General features: G+C 36.8%; 1 protein-coding gene and 1 pseudogene across 1 annotated transcript in view; one reads left to right on the forward strand and one right to left on the reverse strand.

The window, feature by feature from the left end:
• Positions 1-6,334, reverse strand: part of KLB (klotho beta) — a 34,934-nt gene extending 28,600 nt beyond the window's left edge. The window contains exon 1 of the mRNA XM_060013182.1: positions 5,505-6,334. Coding sequence (XP_059869165.1) covers positions 5,505-6,242 — 738 coding nt within the window. The 5' untranslated portion in view covers positions 6,243-6,334. The remainder of the gene's footprint in view (positions 1-5,504) is intronic.
• An 8,002-nt stretch (positions 6,335-14,336) lies between these two features.
• LOC132425476 (bifunctional methylenetetrahydrofolate dehydrogenase/cyclohydrolase, mitochondrial pseudogene) lies at positions 14,337-15,391 on the forward strand (annotated as a pseudogene).
• The last annotated feature ends 5,067 nt before the right edge of the window (positions 15,392-20,458 follow it).

Here is a 20,458-nt window from a genome sequence, read left to right on the forward strand (position 1 = left end):
TTTTTGTTTTTTTTTGGCCACACGGTTTGTGGGTTCCCTGACCAGGGATTGAACTCCGGGACACAGAAGTGAAAGCACTGAATCCTAACTACTAGACCACCAGGGAACTCCCCTCAAAATAAACTTTTTTTTTTTTTTTTTTTTTTTTGCGGTACGTGGAACTCTCACAGTTGTGGCCTCTCCCGTTGCGGAGCACAGGCTCCGGACGCGCAGGCTCAGCGGCCATGGCTCACGGGCCCAGCCGCTCCGCGGCATGTGGGATCTTCTCGGACCGGGGCACGAACCCGTGTCCCCTGCATTGGCAGGCGGACTCTCAACCACTGCGCCACCAGGGAAGCCCCAAAATAAACATTTTTTTTTTTTTTTCGCGGTATGCGGGCCTCTCTCTGCTGTGGCCTCTCCCGTTGCGGAGCACAGGCTCCGGACGCGCAGGCTCAGCGGCCATAGCTCGTCGGCCTAGCCGCTCCGCGGCACGTGGGATCCCCCCGGACCGGGGCACGAACCCGTGTCCCCTGCATCAGCAGGCGGACTCCCAACCACTGCACCACCAGGGAAGCCCCCAAAATAAACATTTTTAAAGAAAACTGTTTTAATAAATAATAGTGCATGTGGTACTTGGATATACAAACAAACAAAAAGGCCAGCAAAAAAGCCAGCATGAAGTGATGCACAAAATACCCAAACTTTGTGAAACACAGTGTTATGGCATCAAAAATGGATAAATATTTATATATTTATAATATTGCTTCTATAACATTCTGTTTGAATTCTTGAATTTTGCTCTTAAAAAAGTACAAGCTTTCAAAAGTAAGTTTACTGTTTTGTTCATAAATAACTATATAAGAGAAATAGTTTGGGGCAACTCTTTCAAGTATTTTACAAATAACACAAAGTTAGTAGGAACAGTCTTTATTCCCAAAGTGTGAAAAGCCAAATTAGATACAATCATCAACACTATTTCCTCATTTAACATTTTTAAAAGAATCGTTTGTTCTCTAAAAACATCCTGATATGGCATAAATTAGAGTCTATGTATGCGACTTACAGGTCTGGTGAAAATCTCCTTGAGTCAATTTTGTAAAACTGAGGCAATTTTACATCCCTCATACTGATTCTATTTCAACCTTCTTGTTTTTTATGCTTCATTGTCTTTAACCAGTTGCCAATTTATAGGTTTAAGTCAGTGGTTTTCATGGGAGGGAAGGGGGAGAAATTTTATCCCACCCCCCGCCCCCAACTCCAGGGGACATTTGGCAACGTCTGGAGACAATTTTTGTTGTTGTAACCCTGTGGAGGAAGGTGCCACTGTCATCTAGGGGGGAGAGGCCAGGGATGCTGCTAAACGTCCTGTAATGCACAGGACAACTCACGACAAGAAAGAATTATTTGGCCCAATATGTCAATAGTGCCCAGTTTGAGAAATCCTGGTACTATGTAAACAGTTCACATCTATGAAAGATAATAATTTAAAACCATGAAGTGGTCAGAACTATCATGGAAGCTGGCAGTATTTAGTGGAGAAATAAACTGAATGAGTTACCATCTTATGAGCAATCTCACATCCTCCAACCTCCCTGCATGTTTACTCAGAGGCTCTCAGATATTTCATTTTAAGGAGGAGGGGATGGAATCTATAAATTTCAGTTATTATGCATATTTACTGCTTTAAAAATAGAATAAAAACCGACACCATTATTGCCTTTACTAATGTGAAAACGTGTGGCTCTGCTGCTCTGAGGCACGAGTGCATAGGCCAAACAGGCTAGGATCTGTCTCTGGGGTTTTAAAAACTGAACTTGGGAGAGAGAACGCTCCTCTACAAAGGAGAGAATGAGGAGAACCCACAAGAAGAAATGGACATGAGAGACTGAGATAAAGGGCTTCTGAGAGTGTCCTGGTTACTGGGTCCATTCATCCCTGTGATCTGGTTACTGGAAAATGCACATTTTTGCTTGAGCCAACTTGAATTAGGTTTCTGTCTCTTACAACCAAGAGTCCTAACTTATAAACACACCACTGGATTAATATAAGCAATATTTCAAGAATTAGCAAGAATGCAATGAAATATGAATTTTGAACTTGAGATTGGTTCTTTGATTACAAGGTTTAAGATAGAAATCCTAAACCACTCATTCCTCAAATCTTAATACCTATCATGTACCTAATATTCTGTGCTACGTGCTGGAAACATAAAACACATGAAAAATAGTCTCTCCTTGCAAAAAACTCTCAGACTAGTTGGGGGAGATGGAAAAGTACCATATGAAAAGACTGCTATGATAAAAGCAAGCACATTTTACTATGGGAGCCCTCAGGAGGGACACTAAGCCTAACGAGTCAAGGAGAACTTAGAGCTGGTGGCTGCCTAAATTGAGTATTGAAGGACATTAGATGGTTAAAGCAGGGAGTAAGGAGGGTGTTCTAGCTGGATAGAGAGTTGGTAGAGGCTGAGTGGAGAGGAATAGTAAGGTAAAATTAAGGCACTCCTAGTCATGCATTATTGTGGAGTGTAGGGTACAAGGGGTCGGCATTAGTGATGGGGACGGGAGAGGGATGGGGATGGCCAGGAAGGAGGGAATGGAGGCTGGGGTTGTGTCTTGAAGATCTTGATGAAAACTTGGGACTTTATCCCTAAAACTTTGGGAAGCCACTAATGGATTTTATGCAAGGGAGTGACATGATGCTTGGTAGAAATGTCACTCTGTAAATGGAGATAATAATAGGTACCTGGCAAGGTTGTTGTAAAGATTATAGATAATGTATAAAGCTATGATTACAGTGCTTAGAGATGGTTAAGGCCAAAAAAGTCACCCTCTTTCTGTTCCAAATATTGTAAAAAACTCAGAGTGGAGCATCTGTTAGTCGGGGTGGTTATGGTAAATTTCTACCTGAGAGACTTGCTCTAGGTGCCACCAAGTCCACATAAAGTGGAGTCTAGATTCCAGGTCAGTCTCAGGACTGCCTAGACCATTTAGGTTTCCTGCAAACCAGGACATTTCAGACTGAGTTGGCGTTTTCAGCATCATCCTGGAGCTAGAAACATTGCAATAGGCGCTGTGAAATCTTTTCAATATCTGAGGATTGGGGAATAAAGTGGTCTATAAACCAACCATGAATTTAGTTTTATATTAGTTTTTTTAACTCAATAAATATTCTTGGACAAAAAACTAGTCCTAAAGAATGCTTCTTCTGGGTCACAAGGTGGCATAATGAGGAAGAAATACTTCATTGCAACATAAAATATCAAATTAATCTTTTCTATGTTAGAAGGAGGACAGAGAGGGAGCAAGTGAGAAAATCTAGTTCACCTCAGGCCGCCAGACTATTGCAAGATTTCTCTCTGGTGCTGTAAGCCACTGGGTTATGCAGCAGAGTTCACTTTCTAACTAATTACAAGGGACCCCTCATGCTCCTTATGTAGGTTTTTGATTTAGAAACTTTAAAGGGATGAAAGAAATTATTTGGAAAACATAATAATTTAAAAATGTAATCCATCAATTTAAAACTATAAAATTTATCTTACTATCAGAGAGTGTTAATCTTGTGTTAGAGGCAGAGTTTATCTTAAATTAGAGGAAAATGAAAAACATCTGAAAATATAGCTTTGATAGGATAAGTTTGGAAGCAGTATCTATTTGTTAGTTATAACTTTTTCTTGTGTATTTTTATCAGTCAGTTTTTAAGGCTTTAAATGAATCACTGAAACATATTCTTCATGATAATTCTAATTGTTAACATTTTTCCAGGTAACCAAAAACTTAACAATTTAGAATATTTTTCTTTACACAAAAGTTGAATAAGCATATATGTGCATGTATTTGCATAGATAACTTTAAAAAGACTATATAAAATACTACTAATACTAGTTTTCTTGAGGTTGGGATTATCAGGTGGGGAGGGAGGGAGAAATTTAAGCTTTTCATTGTGTACCCTTTGGTACAATCTGATGTTTCTCAGTTTACACAAGCATGTATTGTTTTAATAATTGAAAGAACTAAATAAAAGGAATATTTTTTCTAAAATATATATCATAACCTTCATAGTTAATAGCTATAATTTTTCTCCCCTTGAGGCCTATTTGCCAAATCACAGTATACCCACATATTAATAATATGTTCTATATACAGCTATATTCAAAGCTATGTAAATGACCTTGAGATTGTAATGCAATCTGTTAACTGCAAGGGCAGATGTGACTGAACCATAGTGCAATGCACACGTGTAATAAACCAGAAAGTTCAAAAAGAAAAGAAGGATTAACATATTTTGTATGTGCAAATTTAGACATGGAGTAATTTTATGTTCCTATATATTTTTCTGTTTCTATATATTTAACATTTGATTATTAAAAAATCAAATTACGTCTCGTAGCACATTATGAAACCCTACTAGTAAAGCTTTTTTCATTTTCAAAAGGTAGCAGGTGTCCAGGGTAATTTATTTTTCCCAAGCAAACTATTTAGCTCAAAAAGTGAAGTCTGATTCTAGATATTAGCCTCAATGTGAGATGAAATCTCTTGAAAATTCCTGAAAGATTGCTCTTTTAAAAATATTCTCAATAGAGGCATCCAATGTTTACTAATGTTGTAATTTATAAATTCCATGTTGACCACAGCTCCTTTTACTCTGTAAACTTGGGCAAGTTATTTAATCTCACTAAGCTTCAGTTTGCTCATCTTTAAAATGGGGATAATAATAGGACCCAGTTCATAAGGTTATCATGAGGATTAAATGTGATAATGCATGTAATATGCTTAATGTCATCTGTGGTAAATAGTAAGCACTCAATAAATATTAGCTATTATTTTGCTTACATTTTCACTATTGTTTTAATCATGTTAGCATTTCCCAGCATAAACTCTAGCTTTTGAAATATGCTCCTTTAAAACACTTAAAGCATATTCTTCCCAGTTTTTATGGTACTAGTTTAATTTTAGCTCCTAGAACAAATAATCTCATCTTTTCTGCCATGTAATACAAATAAAACCAACTGTGAAATACATTTATTTCAATTCCTGCATTTAATATGTATCATCAGTTAGCTAACATTTATTTAGCTTACTATTTCTAAATATCACTAAGAATAGCAAGACTAACAACAAATACATATTTGAAATGGTCATGCCTTAATATAAAATTCTGAAATTGTTGCATGTGGTCAGAAAAGGGTTTCAACAATTAAATTTATAGAGGACTGGTTTTCCACAGAATGAAAGTAAACTCACATTCTCATGCTCTGATGTATAACAGTAGATTTAAAAATAGTTAATTTAAAAAGTGCAATATTTAAGGAAAATAATTGGATTAATATATTAATAATAGCTTAGATAGATAAGACATACACTAAGAATGAAATTTGAGGATAGAACTTGTGAATTAGACTAAAATTAACTGAGTTGATTTCAATAAAAAGAGTTATTTAAATAGAAGATACATTTCTTAGAGTTTCTTTTAAACTCCTGCTCTTTATCCTCTGAAGCTATAATAAGTCAGCTGTACAGTACCTTGATCAGGTTGTGTCCCACGGTGTAGACAGCTGCTAAATTTCCCTTCTCTCCAGGGGCATGGATACCTGTCCCATACCCATGCCAAGCGACTAGATATGGGTTGTGAATTGTAATCCAATATTTGACTCGGTCCCCAAACGTCTGGAAGCAGTATGTGGCATAGTCATTGAAGATATCTATTATGGTTTCATTTTTCCACCCCCCATATTTTTCTTGCAGCGCCAAAGGCAAATCCCAGTGGTATAAAGTAACTAAAGGTTCAACGTTTCTAAGTACCAGAGCATTGAGAAGAGTATTATAGTACTGGAGACCTTTTGCGTTAGCAGCTGATACTGTTCCATTGGGGAAAAGCCTTGGCCAGGAAATTGAAAATTGATAAAAAGAAACGCCTAAAAAATCCAGGGCTGATAAGTCTTTTTCCAGAAAAATGTAACTGTCACTGGAACTATTTGTGCCGTTGACATTTTTAAGGTGTGTATGGATGAAATGATCCCATATAGAGGGTCCTTTTCCGTCTGTCTTCCAATTCCCTTCCACTTGAAATGCTCCAGTCCCAGCACCCCAGAAAAAGTTTTTAGGAAAAGTGTCATAGAGAAACAGCTGACTTTCATTTACCGGACTAAAATTAGGATTTTTAGACCATATAGCTCTTCCGTCTCCAGAGAATCCAGTAACAGCTCGAAGGAGAATAAATGCTGACAGGATGACAGATCTTTGCAGTCCCCCGCTGGACATTGTTTTCCTATAGCGTATGTTTCTTTCATCGGTGCTGAAGAAAATCCATTCATTCCCTGGAGATCATGCCGCACAGCCTGGCTTCATTTGCCACTAGCTTCTCGACTGTCTTATCAACGCTTCAGTAAAAAAGCTTGTGATTGTAAAGCTCTGTCAATGATTAGCTTGAACTGTGAGACTTAGGATGGGTCATGGAGAGCAACGTAATTTGAGGGAGGGGGCTCTATTACACTCACCAACACGTCACCTTCTCTCTTATTATTGGAAAAATTAGATGGAAATGCATGTGACAATAGTTCCAATGTGTAACAAACACACATTAACAGTGAATAAAATGCCATAGTTTCTTTGTAGCCTTTCATATGGATCCAAATCTTTTCTGAATGTTTTGGACATTATTGAGTAAAGTGTATATCTTTTCTATTTTTATAGTTTTTGAGTGGTAATTTTATTTTTCACATTTCAGGAAAAACAATCTTATGGACAAATAAATAGTATTCCTATATGCCCCAAATAAAGAATTAAAAAACATAAGATATTACACTTCCACGAAAATTACAACACATCTAAGAATAATCTTATTAAATGCTATCTATTTTAAGAAAATTATAAAAGTGTCTTTATAAATTAAAAAAAGATGAATGAAGAAATATATAACACTGAAACATTGAATAATTGTTTGGGTGGAAGCATTGAGTCATTTCCAATTTAATTTATACATTTAATGCACTTTTAACCAAAGTCCTCTAATCCCAAATTTTAGTTCAACAAAGTTATTGTGGGGGTTCACTTAAAGAATAAATAGGCAATCATTAAAAAAAAAACTGAAAAAGAAAATAGTGAAGCTGTTTACTACCTTCAGATATAAAAACATTAAAAAACAATTTAAAGAGCATTGTCTGCAAAAAGAATAAATAAAAAGAAATATTACAGAATCTATAGCCTCCAAATAACCTTGAAAATAGTTAAAGTTTTAAATATTTGAAGCATCGCATACTAATGAGAGGCAGAGTGCTTAATAGTTTGGCCCCTGGAATTAGACTGCCAGTCATACAGCTATGTGACTGGGGACAAGTTCTTTCACCTTTCTGCTCCTCAGTTTCCTCTCATGTAAGATAAGGCATAATAATAGTATCAACTGCCTGAATTATTGTGAGGATTAAATGAGTTAATACATGTAAAGCACTTCTAGCAGATACTGACACATACATAGTAAGTGCTCAGTGAACATTACTTATTTTTATGTGAAAGGTAAGGATTATTCAGGAAGTGATGCTAGGATTTAGCATAAGAGACACTAAGTTCTGGCTCCTGCCTACATTTTTAGCTTCATTTCTCATCCGTTAACCACAAGTAACCCCCTTCCCTGCAGCCATAACAAATAACTTCTAAATAGCTGTGCACACATTGATCAGTCCCTGTGCCTTGGTACGTGTGCTCTCTGCTCTCTGCATAGGATGTGTTCTCTCCCCTTCAACTAGCTCATGTCTACCTGTTTTTCAAAACTTCAGTACCTCTTCTGGAAAGCCTTTTTGACTCCCCAGTTTGATTTTATTTATTTTAAAATTTAGATTAAAAATTTTTTTTAGTTTATCAATCCTCTTGTGAAAAATCTTCACAATCGCTGCAAATAAAGTCACTGCAGAATCTACTCCACCTGTGTCCAATCTCCAGCTCTCATTATGCCAGTGTTAACATTGGCCTTACAGTCTCCAGACTTTTCTTCATTCTGTTCTTGCATTCCTTTTGCTTGAGGTATGCTTCTTCTTATACAGGCCACGTCTTGCAAGTCTATGTCTGCGTTCATTTTTTGGGGTGTAATCTAAGGAACTGTAAATCAGCTGTCTTGTTACCACCAAAATAGGTTCTGAATCCAAATACAAAGATGACATCTGGTGTGGTCTTGTACATTTTAGCTAGTTTTTCTCGAATTTCTGTCTTAGGTACTGTTGTGTTCCCAGGAAGAAGGATGTCATTGACCAGTTGTTTCTGCTGAAGTAGTCATTTGGTTATGAACTTCCTGGTCCAGATAGTTACAGTGTCATTCATGCTGGCAGTTGATCCTCAGGCAGCCAGGGAGTGAAAAAAGCCAGTTTGATATGATTTAGATGGATATTCTCTGTGTCCCCATGGCAGCCCATGCTTTTGCTGTTTTGACACTTAACATACAATACATTTATTTGTATCCTCTGTTTGACTGTCATCTCTCTCTCTTTTAAAAATATGGACCGTTACTGTTTGGTTCCCTGTTGAATAACTGGGGCCTAAAGTATTAGTTGAATGTACCTATGGTATACTATGTATACCTCTATCACTGTATTTATCACATAATCCGGGAATTCTTTGTCTCCCTTACTAGACTGTAAGAATATCTCTTATCTAAAATTTTATCATCGCTTATCAGAGTAAATGCTTAATCACTGTCTGTTAAGTGAATGGAGTTGATGCAGTTAATTCCCTATTTTATTTGTTTTTTTTTTTTTTTTTTTTTTTTTTTTTTTTTTTGTTCTACGCAGGCCTCTCACTGCTGTGGCCTCTCCCGTTGTGGAGCACAGGCTCCGGATGCGCAGGCTCAGCGGCCATGGCTCACGGGCCCAGCCACTCCGCGGCATGTGGGATCCTCCCGGACCGGGGCACGAAACCGTGTCCCCTGCATCGGCAGGCGGACCCTCAACCACTGCGCCACCAGGGAAGCCCAATTCCCTATTTTAAAATAAAAATTTTCCAGGTTTGGGACTTCCCTGGTGGTCCAGTGGCTAAGACTCCACGCATCCACTGCAGGGGGTGCAGATTTGATCCCTGCTCGGGGGACTAAGATCCCGCATGCTGTGTGGCGCGCCAAAAAAAAAAAAAAATTCTAGGTTTATTGAGATTTAATTGACGTATAACATCGTTTTAGTTTAAGGTATACAACATAATGATTTGATATATATGTATATATTATGAAATGATTATTAAAAATAAAAAAATTTAATGTAATAATTTGAACCCTCATAAATATATTTATTTCAAAAATATATAGCCACAGACATTTAAGATGGTAAATTTTATGTAATGTGTATTTTACCACAATTAAAAAAAAGTATATATATATAGGGAATTCCTTGGCAGTCCAGTGGTTAGGACTCTGCTTTCACGGCTGAGGGCCCAGGTTCAATCCCTGGATGGGGAAATAAGATCCCACAAGCCATGTGGCACAGCCAGAAAAAAAAAAAAAAAAAAAAAATATATATATATAGAGAGAGAGAGAGAGAGAGAGAGAGAGAGAGTAAGAGAGAGCCACCGAACTCTAGAATAAAACAGAAATAAATATGAAATTATATAAATATATATTTTGTATGATCTTATGTATATATGATCTCATATAATTTATAATTAAAATATTTGAAAAAATAAAAATTGGAAGACTAATAACAAACTTGAAAAATGAGCAGATATAGAAAGAAAATGGCCAACTTTTTGTTATATAAGTGTTTCATTGCAAATCAGTAAGAAAAATACTCTAAATCAAATAAATGGGCAAACAACATGAATGAAAAATATACAAAGAGGACTGTGTAGCTAATGAAAAAAATTTAAATGACCAATAATTAAAAACACATACAGGGGCTTCCCCAGTGGCGCAGTGGTTGAGAATCCATCTGCCAATGCAGGGGACACGGGTTTGATCCATGGCCCGGGAAGATCCCACATGCCGTGGAGCAACTAAGCTCATATCCCACCATTACTGAGCCTGTGTTCTAGAGCCCGTGAGCCACAACTACTGAGCCTGCGTGCCGCAACTACCGAAGCCCGCGCGCCTAGAGCCCGTGCTCCACAATGAGAGAAGCCACTGCAATGAGAAGCCCGCGCACTGCAACAAAGAGTAGCCCCCACTCGCCGCAACTAGAGAAAGCCTGCATGCAGCAATGAAGACCCAACACAGCCAAAAATAAAAACAACAACAAAAAAAACACATACAAAAAAACTATATAATATTTTCTTTTATAAAATTAGCAAAAATAAATATAAGTAATGAAAATCAGTGTTGATGAGATTGTAGGACATTGCTTAGAATATAAATTTGTACAATATTCATGGAAAGCAATTTTTCAATATATCATGAACCTTAGATTTTTGTCATACCTTTTAATCTAATAACTTCAGAAATGTATCATAATAAGTTATTACAAATATATAAAATGCTATATGTGCAAATATTTTTATAGCAGCATTATTTATGACAGAAGGAAATTAAAAATAATTTAAGGATTTATTCATAAGAGAATAATTACCTAAAGCATGAAATATTCATTTGGTGAAATGTTGTAGAGTCATTAACATTTTCAAAGAATATATAGTAACATTAAAATGTTGAAGATAAAAAACTAACTGAAAAAATCCAGATAATAAATTGAATAATAGTATGATTATAATGATGTAATAAAAGCTATAACCAATACATAGAATTATAAGAAAATACCCACATTTTACCATATTGTGTTTGGATGGTGAAAAATAGGTTATAATTATTTCCTTTATTTTATATATTAAAAATTTTTACTTTTAATAACAAAAATGAACATAAAAAGTCAATATTAGATATAAAACTTTATTGATGAGAAATTAGATAGTTTCCTGCTAAGATTAGGAACAAGGCAAGGATTTCTACTCTCACCACTTTTGTTCAACGTCATACCAGAAGTCCTAGCTAATGTAATAAGACAAGAAAAGGAAATAAAAATTATTATTTTTATAGATCGGGAAGCAAGAAATAAGACTGTCTTTATAGATGATGATCATTGTCAATGTAAGAAATCCCAAAGAGTTAACTAAAAAAAAAAAAAAATTCTGGAACTAGTGAGCAACTATATCAAGGTTGTAAAGTACAATTTAATATACAAAAATCAATTGTTTTCTTATTTACCAGCAGTGGACAACTGGAATTTGAAATTAAAAAGATAATACCATTTACATTAGCACCAAATAAAGTTAAATACTTAGGTATAAATCTAACAAAATATATGCAAGATCTATATGAGGAAAATTACAAAACTCTGATGAAAGAAATCAGAAAGATCTAAATAAATGGAGAGAGATTCCATGTACATGGATAGGAAAATTAAATATTATCAAGATGTGAGTTCTCTGTAACTTGATCTATAGATTCAATGCAATCCCTAAAAATCCCAGCTAGTTATTTTTATGGATATTGACAAATTGATCCTAAAGTTTATATAGAAAGGCAAAAGGCCCAGAATAGCCAACATATTATTGAAGGACAATCCAGGGACTGATGATACTTGACTTTAAGACTTTCTCTAGGGACTTCCCTGGTGGTCCAGTGAGTAAGACTCTGCGCTGCCAATGCAGGGGGCCCGAATTTGATCCCTGGTCAGAGAACTAGTTCCCACATGCCTGCCACAACTAAGAGTTTGCATGCCACAGCTAAAGGTCCCACATGCCACAACGAGGATCCTGTGTACTACAACTAAGACCTGGCACAGCCAAAATAAATAAATAAATATTTAAAAAAAAAAAGACTTTCTCTTAAGCTACAGCAATCAAGACAGTGTGATATTAACAAAAGATACACAGAGAAATGGTACAAAATAGAGAGCCCAGAAATACACCCCCATAAATATGGTCAGTTGATCTTTGACAGAGGAGCAAAAGAAATTCAATGGAGTAAGGATAGCCTTTTCAACAAGTGTTGCTGGAACAACTGGACACCCACTTGCAAAAAAATGAATCTAGTTAAAGACCTTACACACTTCACAAAAATTAACTCAAAGTGAATCACAGACCTAAATATAAAGTGAAAAACTGTAAAACTTCTAGAAGATAACACAGAAGAAAATCTAGGAGACCTTGGGTTTGACAATGACTTGTTAGATATAACACCAAAAACATGACCCAACAAAGATAAAAATTGACAAGTTAAATTTCATTTAAAACAAAACAAAACAAAACAAACAAAAACCCAAAAAACCAAAAGCTTCTGTTCTGCAAAAGACATTGTTAAGAGAATGAAAAATTACCCACACATTAGGAGAAAATCTGTGCAAAACAGATAAACATCAATAAAGCACTAGTATCCAAAATGTACAAAGAATGCTAAAACTCAACAAAAACAATAATAAAAAAATCCAATTAAAAAGATGCAGAAAACCTGAACAAACATCTCAGCAAAGAAAATATACAGATGGCAAATAAGTATATGAAAAGATACTCTGCATTATATGTCATTAGGGAATTGCAAATTAAAACAATGAGATACTGGTACATACCTATTAGAATGGTCAAAATCCAAAACACTGACAATACCAAATGCTGGCAAGGTTGTGGAGCAACAGAAACTCTTATTTATTGTTGGTGGGAATGCAAAAACTTATGGACGATTTGGAAGGTGGCTTGGAAATTTCTTACAAAACTACTTATAAGTTTCTTACAAAACATACTCTTATCACACTATCCAGCAATCATACTCCTTGGTATTTCCCCAAATGAACTGAAAATTTATGTCCACACAAAAACCTGCACGTGAATGTGTGTAGAAGCTTTATTCATAATTGCCAAAACTTGGAAGCAACCAACATGTCATTTAATAGGTGAGTGGATAAACAAAGATGTGTAATATCCATACAATGGAATATTATTCAGTGATAAGAAGAAATGAGGTATTAAGCCAGGAAAAGACATGGAGGAGCCTTAAATGTACATTACTAAGTGAAAGAAACCAATCTGAAAAAGCTACATACTGTATGATTCAAACTATAATATATGTTAAGCTGTAAAAAGATCAGTGGTCCCCAAATACTGGGGAGAGGAAGGGATGAATAAGTGGATCACAGGGGATTTTTAGGGTAGTGAAAGGAATATTTTCTAGGATACTGTACTTCCCTGGTGGCACAATGGTTAAAAATCCACCTGCCAATGCAAGGGACATGGGTTCGAGCCCTGGTTCAGGAAGATCCCTCACACCATGGAGGAACTAAGCCCATGTGCCACAACTACTGAGCCTGAGCTCTAGAGTCCGTGAGCCACAACTACTGAGCCTGCATGCCACAGCTAAGCCCGTGTGCCTAGAGCCTGTGCTCCACAACAAGAGAAGCCACCACAATGAGAAGACCGTGCACTGCAAGGAAGAGTAACCCCGCTCGACACAACTAGAGATAGCCCACGTGCAGCAACGAAGACCCAACGCAGCCAAAATAAATAAATAAATAAACTAATTAATTAAAAAAAAAAGAGTGAACCCTAATATAAACTATGAACTTTAGTTAGTAATATATCAATATTGGCTTACCAATTATAACAAATATACCACACTAATGCAAGATGTTAAAAATAGGGGAAATGTGTGGGGAGGGAGTGATGGAGTGTATGGAAGCTATAATTGCTCAATAAAAGTCTTTTAATTAAAAAAAAATTTATTGACAAAGGGAAGTTTTGAAATGTGTACTGAGTATTTTTTAAAATTTATTTTTATTTAACTATAGTTTATTTACAATATTGTGTTAGTTTCAGGTGTACAGCTTCAAATTCTTTTCCATTATAGATTATTACAAGATATTGAGTATAGTTTCCTGTGCTAAAAAGTAAATCTTTGTTGTTTATCTATTTTATATACAGTGGTATGCATCTGTTAATCCCTTACTCCTAATTTATCCCACCCCTTCCCCTTTCCATTTGGTAACCATAGGTTTGTTTTCTATGTCTGTGAGTCTGTTTCTGTTTTGTAAATAAGTTCATTTGTGTCATATTTTAGATTCCACAAATAAATGATATCATATGGTATTTGTCTTTCTCTTTCTGACTTACTTTACTTAGCATGATAATCCCTAGGTCCGTCTATGTTTCTGCAAATGGTAGGGTTTCATTCTTTTTTTATGGCTGAGTAATATTCCATTATATATATATTATAGTATATATTATTATATATATTATACATACTATATACATAGTATGTAATATATACATTATATATATAATGGAATATATATATCACATCTTCTTTATCCATTCATCTGTTGATGGGGCACTTAGGTTGCTTTGATGTCTTGGCTTTTTTTCTTTTTCTTTTTTTAAAGAATGAAAGAGAGGGCACTGGCCATGGCTGCAGCGTCTCTTGTATCCACTTTGGCCACCCTGCTGCTCCAGCCCAGCACAGAGCTGTTGCCTCCACCATCGCCACTTCCAGCAATCAGCAGTCCAAAATGAAGCTGTTTTCAATGCTGGAAGGAAACTTGCCAAGCAGATCAAGCAGGAAGTGCAGCAGGAGCTGGAAGCGTGGGTGGTGTCAGGCAACAAAGGACCACACCTGAGCGTGGTTTTTGTTGGCGAGAATCCCGCAAGTCACTCCTCTGTCCTCCACAAAACCAGAGTAGCTGCCGATGTGGGAATCAACCGTGAGACAATTGTGAAACCAGCTTCAATTTCAGAGGAAGAACTGTTGAATTTAATCAATAAACTAAATAATGATGATAATGTAGATGGCCTCCTCGTTCAGCTGCCTCTTCCAGAGCACATTGATGAGAGAAAGATCTGCAATGCTGTTTCTCCAGACAAAGATGGTGATGGCTTTCATGTAATTAACATAGGGCGAATGTGTTTGGACCAGAATTCCATGTTACCAGCTACTCCATGGGGTATGTAGGAAATAATTAAGCAAACTGGCATTCCAACCCTAGGGAAGAATGTGGGTGTGGATGGAAGGTTAAAAAATGTTGGAGTGCCCATTGCAGTGTTACTACACACCGGAGGGGCACACAAACATCCTGGAGGTGATGCCGCTGTCATAATTTCTCATCCATACACTCCCAAGGAGCAGCTGAAGAAACATACAGCTCTTGCAGATATTGTCGTCTCCGCTGCAGGCATTCCAAATCTGATCACAGCCAATATGATTAAGGAAGGAGCAGCTGTCATTGATGTGGGAATAAATAGAATTCAAGATCCCATAACTGCTAAACCCAAGTTGGTTGGAGATGTGGATTTTGAAGGAGTCAGGAAGAAAGCCGGTTACATCACTCCAGTCCCTGGGGGGTGTTTGTCCCATGACAGTGGCAATGCTAATGAGGAATACCATTACTTCTGCGAAAAAAGTGCTGAGCCTTGAAGAGTGGGAAGTAGTGAAGTGTAAGGAGCTTGGAGTAGCAAGTAATTAACTATTGTGTCTTCTGTGTCATGCACAGCACTCCAAGCTAGTTCACAAGGAAAACCAGGCCGATAGAAGTGCAATATTTATTCTACTTAAATGGTTTAAAACAATGCTTTGTATTTATTTGTAAGCTTAAATGGGTGGATATTTGCACACATAGTTCTGCAGTTATCCACCAGGGAGCATGCCGCTATCGTGCAGGATCATGTGATCCAGCCAAGAGAAGCCATTAACCTACTGATTAACAGGGGGACACTGTCACATTGAGAATGGCTGCCTAACTTTGTCAAGCCACTTCGGTTAAAATTTGTCTTTTTTAGGAGGACAGCTATGCTCACTAGACCACCAACGCTGCACAAATTTGTCTTTTCTACAATTGCATTTCCCAAGTGCTATTCCAATAATGAGTTGATGCTCACTTTAGGTTCCGAACCTCTTGAGTTCAACTGGTCAAGCCAAAGGAAAAATGTTGCAAGAGAAAATTAGGGAAAAGGTAAAAAGAAAGAAATGATGGTAATTGAGTGGAAAAAATATTACCCTAATTTAATATATGTATTGATTGATAGCCAGAAGAAAAACTACATGTTAATAGTCTCCTAAACTGTCATTTTGTAGCTTAGTCATTAGGAAAATGTTTGGGGTTGTTTCATTTGCTATTAGCCCTCGTTTTATGTTTGTTACTGTTTCTGAGGTCTCCCCATTTTAGTTTTCTAGGATTGACAGTCTTATTTTATAAATTAGTCACGTGTGTGGTCATACTTGACTTTCCTACATCCTTCAACTTCATTGTCAAAGTTTTATACTGGTGGGGGTGTCTGTATGGTTTCTTTAGTGTATCTTGAAACCTGTATTTGGACAACGTAACTTGGGCTTGATGATCATTAGGGCAGCTCGTATAAGTATGCAACTTACTTTTCCACCAAAGAACTGTCAACAGCTGCCAGCTTTTCTCTGATGCACCTGTTGGCTTTCCTCGATTGATTTCTGAGAACTTGAGTTAATACTGAATTTAATCAGAATTTCTGATTAAAGGACTTTTTGCTTCATTTTGTTTTTTTAAATGAAATACTCTGACCGGTATAGAATAATAATAAAAAAAAAAGAATGAAAGAAATAACACATATGAAGAAATTTTATGATGACAATGACTTAATACTGAGATTAAAAATTTCTAAATATTTATGAAAACAGACTATGAATTCATGAAGTATTTATCATGACTTAGTGAATCAGGATAGGGCATCATCTTTCCTAAACAATTATCAAATATTTATTCAATATTTTACTCATAAAATGACCCATCTTAGGTCCTAGGAGAGAACTATATATATGTCCCTGCCCTCAAAGAGTATACAGTTTAGTCAAGGAAATAACATAATAAAAACCATAAAATGTCTAAGAATATAAATAACGTCTGCCAAGTACCAGGTTAAGTGGGACAGATATACACACTCTAGGAATTCTACATTCAAAACATCACTTCATAATGCTTTGTACAAATGACAGAATTTTACTGCTGGAAGGGTCTTTAGAGATCATCTAGGTCAGCCCTTCATTTTATAGATGAGCGTTTTGAGACCAAGATATTAGAGGCCAGAATTCATCATTTAATCACTCATCTATTCATTCAACAAATCTATCTATCTCCTATGGATCAAGCACTTTGCTGGAGGCTGGAATTTAAAACTGAAGATGTCACAGTATTCATAAATCTTATAGATTTGTGGCCACCTGTAGAGGAAAGGCCGGCTGGACACTCTATTCTCTACTCTATATTCAATGCTGTGGAAGGGAGAGCACACATTTTGGTGTTTAGCTGGCATCCTCTGCCACAGGAGAGTGCCCTGATCAGATCTGCACTCTAGGAGAATCACTCTGGCAGGGAGTGGGTAATCCTGGGGGCAGGGAGATTGGTTAAGAGGCTCTTCTGTTAACCTGAGTGAAAAATGATTTGGCTTGAACAAAGGTAGTAGTAGTGTAGGTGGCGAGAAAGAGACAAGTTCAATAACTAGTTAGAAGGGCTTCCCTGGTGGCGCAGTGGTTAAGAATCCGCCTGCCAATGCAGGGGACACGGCTTCGAGCCGTGGTCCGGGAAGATCCCACATGCTGCGGAGCAACTGGGCCCGTGCGCCACAACTATTGAGCCTGTGCGCTAGAGCCTGCGAGCCACAACTACTGAGCCCACGTGCCACAACTACTGAAGCCCATGAGCCTGGAGCCTGTGCTCTGCAACAGGAGAGGCCACCTCAATGAGAAGCCCGAGCACCACAACGAAGAGTAGCCCCCACTTGCTTCAACTAGAGAAAGACCGCGCGCAGCCGCAAAGACCCAACGCAGCCAAAAAAAAAAAAAAAGAAAAAAGAAAAAGAACTAGTTAGAAGATAATATCGACAGGCCGCAATAATCAATTGGATGTTGAGACTGAGTTTAGGAGAAGAAGGAGCCAATGGTGACCCAGAATTCTGATTTGGGCAACTGGGTAAAACAGAATACAGAAGACTTTGGAAAGAAGATGGTGTATCAAACATTTTGAGTTTGAGGTATGAGATATCTGATGACCAGGTAATATTTGAGAATAAAGTTTGAGGAAAGATTTTTTTCTGAAGGTATAGATGTGTGCACTATCAGTATATAGACAATAGTTGAAGTTTCAGAAATAAATGGAGATGCATCACACAACAAGAAGTGAAAAAGTAGTTTTTCTCAAGTCTTTAAAAACATTTTTATTGTAGTAAAATATATGTAACATGAAATTTACCATTTTCACCATTTTTAAATGTACAGCTCAGTGACCTTAAGTGCATTCCCATTGTTGTGCCACCATCACCGTCATCCATCTCCAGCATTCGGTCACCTTCCCAAACTGAAACTCTGTACACATTCAACAATAACTCCCCATTTTCCCCTCCCCTGAGCCTCCAGCAATCAACAATCTACTTTCTGCATCTATATGAATTTGACTTCTCCAGGTATCTCACATACATAGAATCACACAATACCTGTCCTTTTGTGTTTGTCTTATTTCACTTAGCATTATGTTTTCATAATGGTTCATCCACTTGTAACGTGTCAGAAGTTAATTCTCTTCTAAGGCTGAACAATATTCCATTACGTGGCTATACCACATTTTGTTTATCCATTCATCCATTGATGAACATTTGGGTTGCTTCTAGCTTTTGCTTATTGTGAATAATGCTGCTATGAACGCGAGTATATAAATACCTGTTAAGAGTCCCTGCTTTCAGTTCTTTGGAGTGTATACCTAGAAGTGGAACTGCTGGATCATATGGAAATTCTGTGTTTAATGTTTTGAGGAATTACTGTACTGTTTTCCACATTCTCAATTTTTGCTATGCATCAGAATCACCTCTTGAGTTTTAAAAAATACATATGCTCAATCTCCACCCCTGGAGCCTGATTCAGAAGATCTGAATAGATACCTGACTTCCGTTTCTTTTTAGAATTCAAATTCTTTAAAATACTAGAAACAAATTATTAAGAGGTGATTTAAAAGAGTAAAAATAAAAGAATATGGAGTAAAAAGCTGAAGTCCCCCCTGTTAACATTTGGAGTCTATCTTTACACACACACACACACACACACACACACACACATACACACACACTTTTTGTACTTTTAAAAACCATAAATATGATCACACACCATACACGGTATACTACAACATGCTCTATTTTCTTTTTTAAAAAAATAAATTTATTTATTTTCTTTTATTTATTTTTGGCTGAGTTGTGTCTTCGTTACTGTGCGCGTGCTTTCTCTAGTTGCAGCGAGCGGGGGCTACCCCTCGCCGTGGTGCGCGGGCTTCCCACTGCGGTGGCCTCTCCCGCTGCGGAGCACGGGCTCTAAGCGTGCAGCCTTCATCAGTTGTGGCTCACGGGCTCTAGAGCGCAGGCTCAGTAGTTGTGGAGCACGGGCTTAGTTGCTCCGCGGCATGTGGTATCTTCCCAGACCAGTGCTGAAACCCGGTCCCCTGCATTGGCAGGTGGATTCTCAACCACTGTGCCACCAGGGAAGCCGTCTATTTTCTTAATAATTTATTGTGAAACTCTTTCTATGTCAGTACACATGAATCTAGCTCAATGGTTTTCAATAGATGCATAATATTCCATGGCATATATGCACCTATATATTTTATTTATTTAACTATTTACAAACTGGTAAACATATAAGTTTTTCTATTTTTTCTATTACAAACAATTCTGCAATTAATAACCTTGAATCCATAACTTTGCATATGTGGGAGATACAAGAGATTGCTAAAACTGGAGTTGTTGGGTTAAAGAGTATGTACATTTTCTATGTTCAGGGATATTTCCCAACTGCCTTCAGAAAGGCAGTAGATACTTTCAAGCTCCTACCATTAGTGCATGAGGGCCATTTTTCCCTATTTTCCTCAGTATTGGGTATTATCAATAGTTCTCTTTTTTGTCAATATGGTAAAAAAAAGTCATTTCATTTTTGTATTCATTTGGGTTTCTCTGATTACTAATATTTTCATATTTTTATTGGTCCTTTGAATTTCTTCTTCTGTGAGTTACCTTTTCATCTCCTTTGTTTACTTTCTTATTTTTTCTTTTTCTAAAGAATTAGAGGAGGAAGCTCATTTTATATAAAGTATTAAATCCCTTGTCCTATGTATATGTTGCAAATATTTTCTCCCAACGATCTAAGTCTTTTTAAAAACAGCTTTATTGAGATATAATCCCCATACCATAAAATTCATCCACTAAAAATATACAATTCAATAGTTTTTAGTATATTCAGAGTTGTGCAACCATTACCACAATCGATTTCAGAATATTACTGAACTTTGCTTTAAAATATTTACATGTGCAAAAGGCTTTCACTTTGTACAATCAAATTATTCATTTCCTTTTGGGTTTCTGGGCTAGGAAAGCGGTCCCCACTCCAAAATTGTAAAGATATTCTCCTATATATTGTTTTTAGTCCTTTTATAGTTTTGTTTTTCATGCGTGATCTTCTTAAAATTAATTTTTATTTTTATTAAGGTATTTGCTCCCATGTCCCCTCCCCTAATTTCAACTCTGTAGCT

Source organism: Delphinus delphis, chromosome 5 (assembly GCF_949987515.2).
Source record: "Delphinus delphis chromosome 5, mDelDel1.2, whole genome shotgun sequence".
NCBI lineage: Eukaryota > Metazoa > Chordata > Mammalia > Artiodactyla > Delphinidae > Delphinus > Delphinus delphis.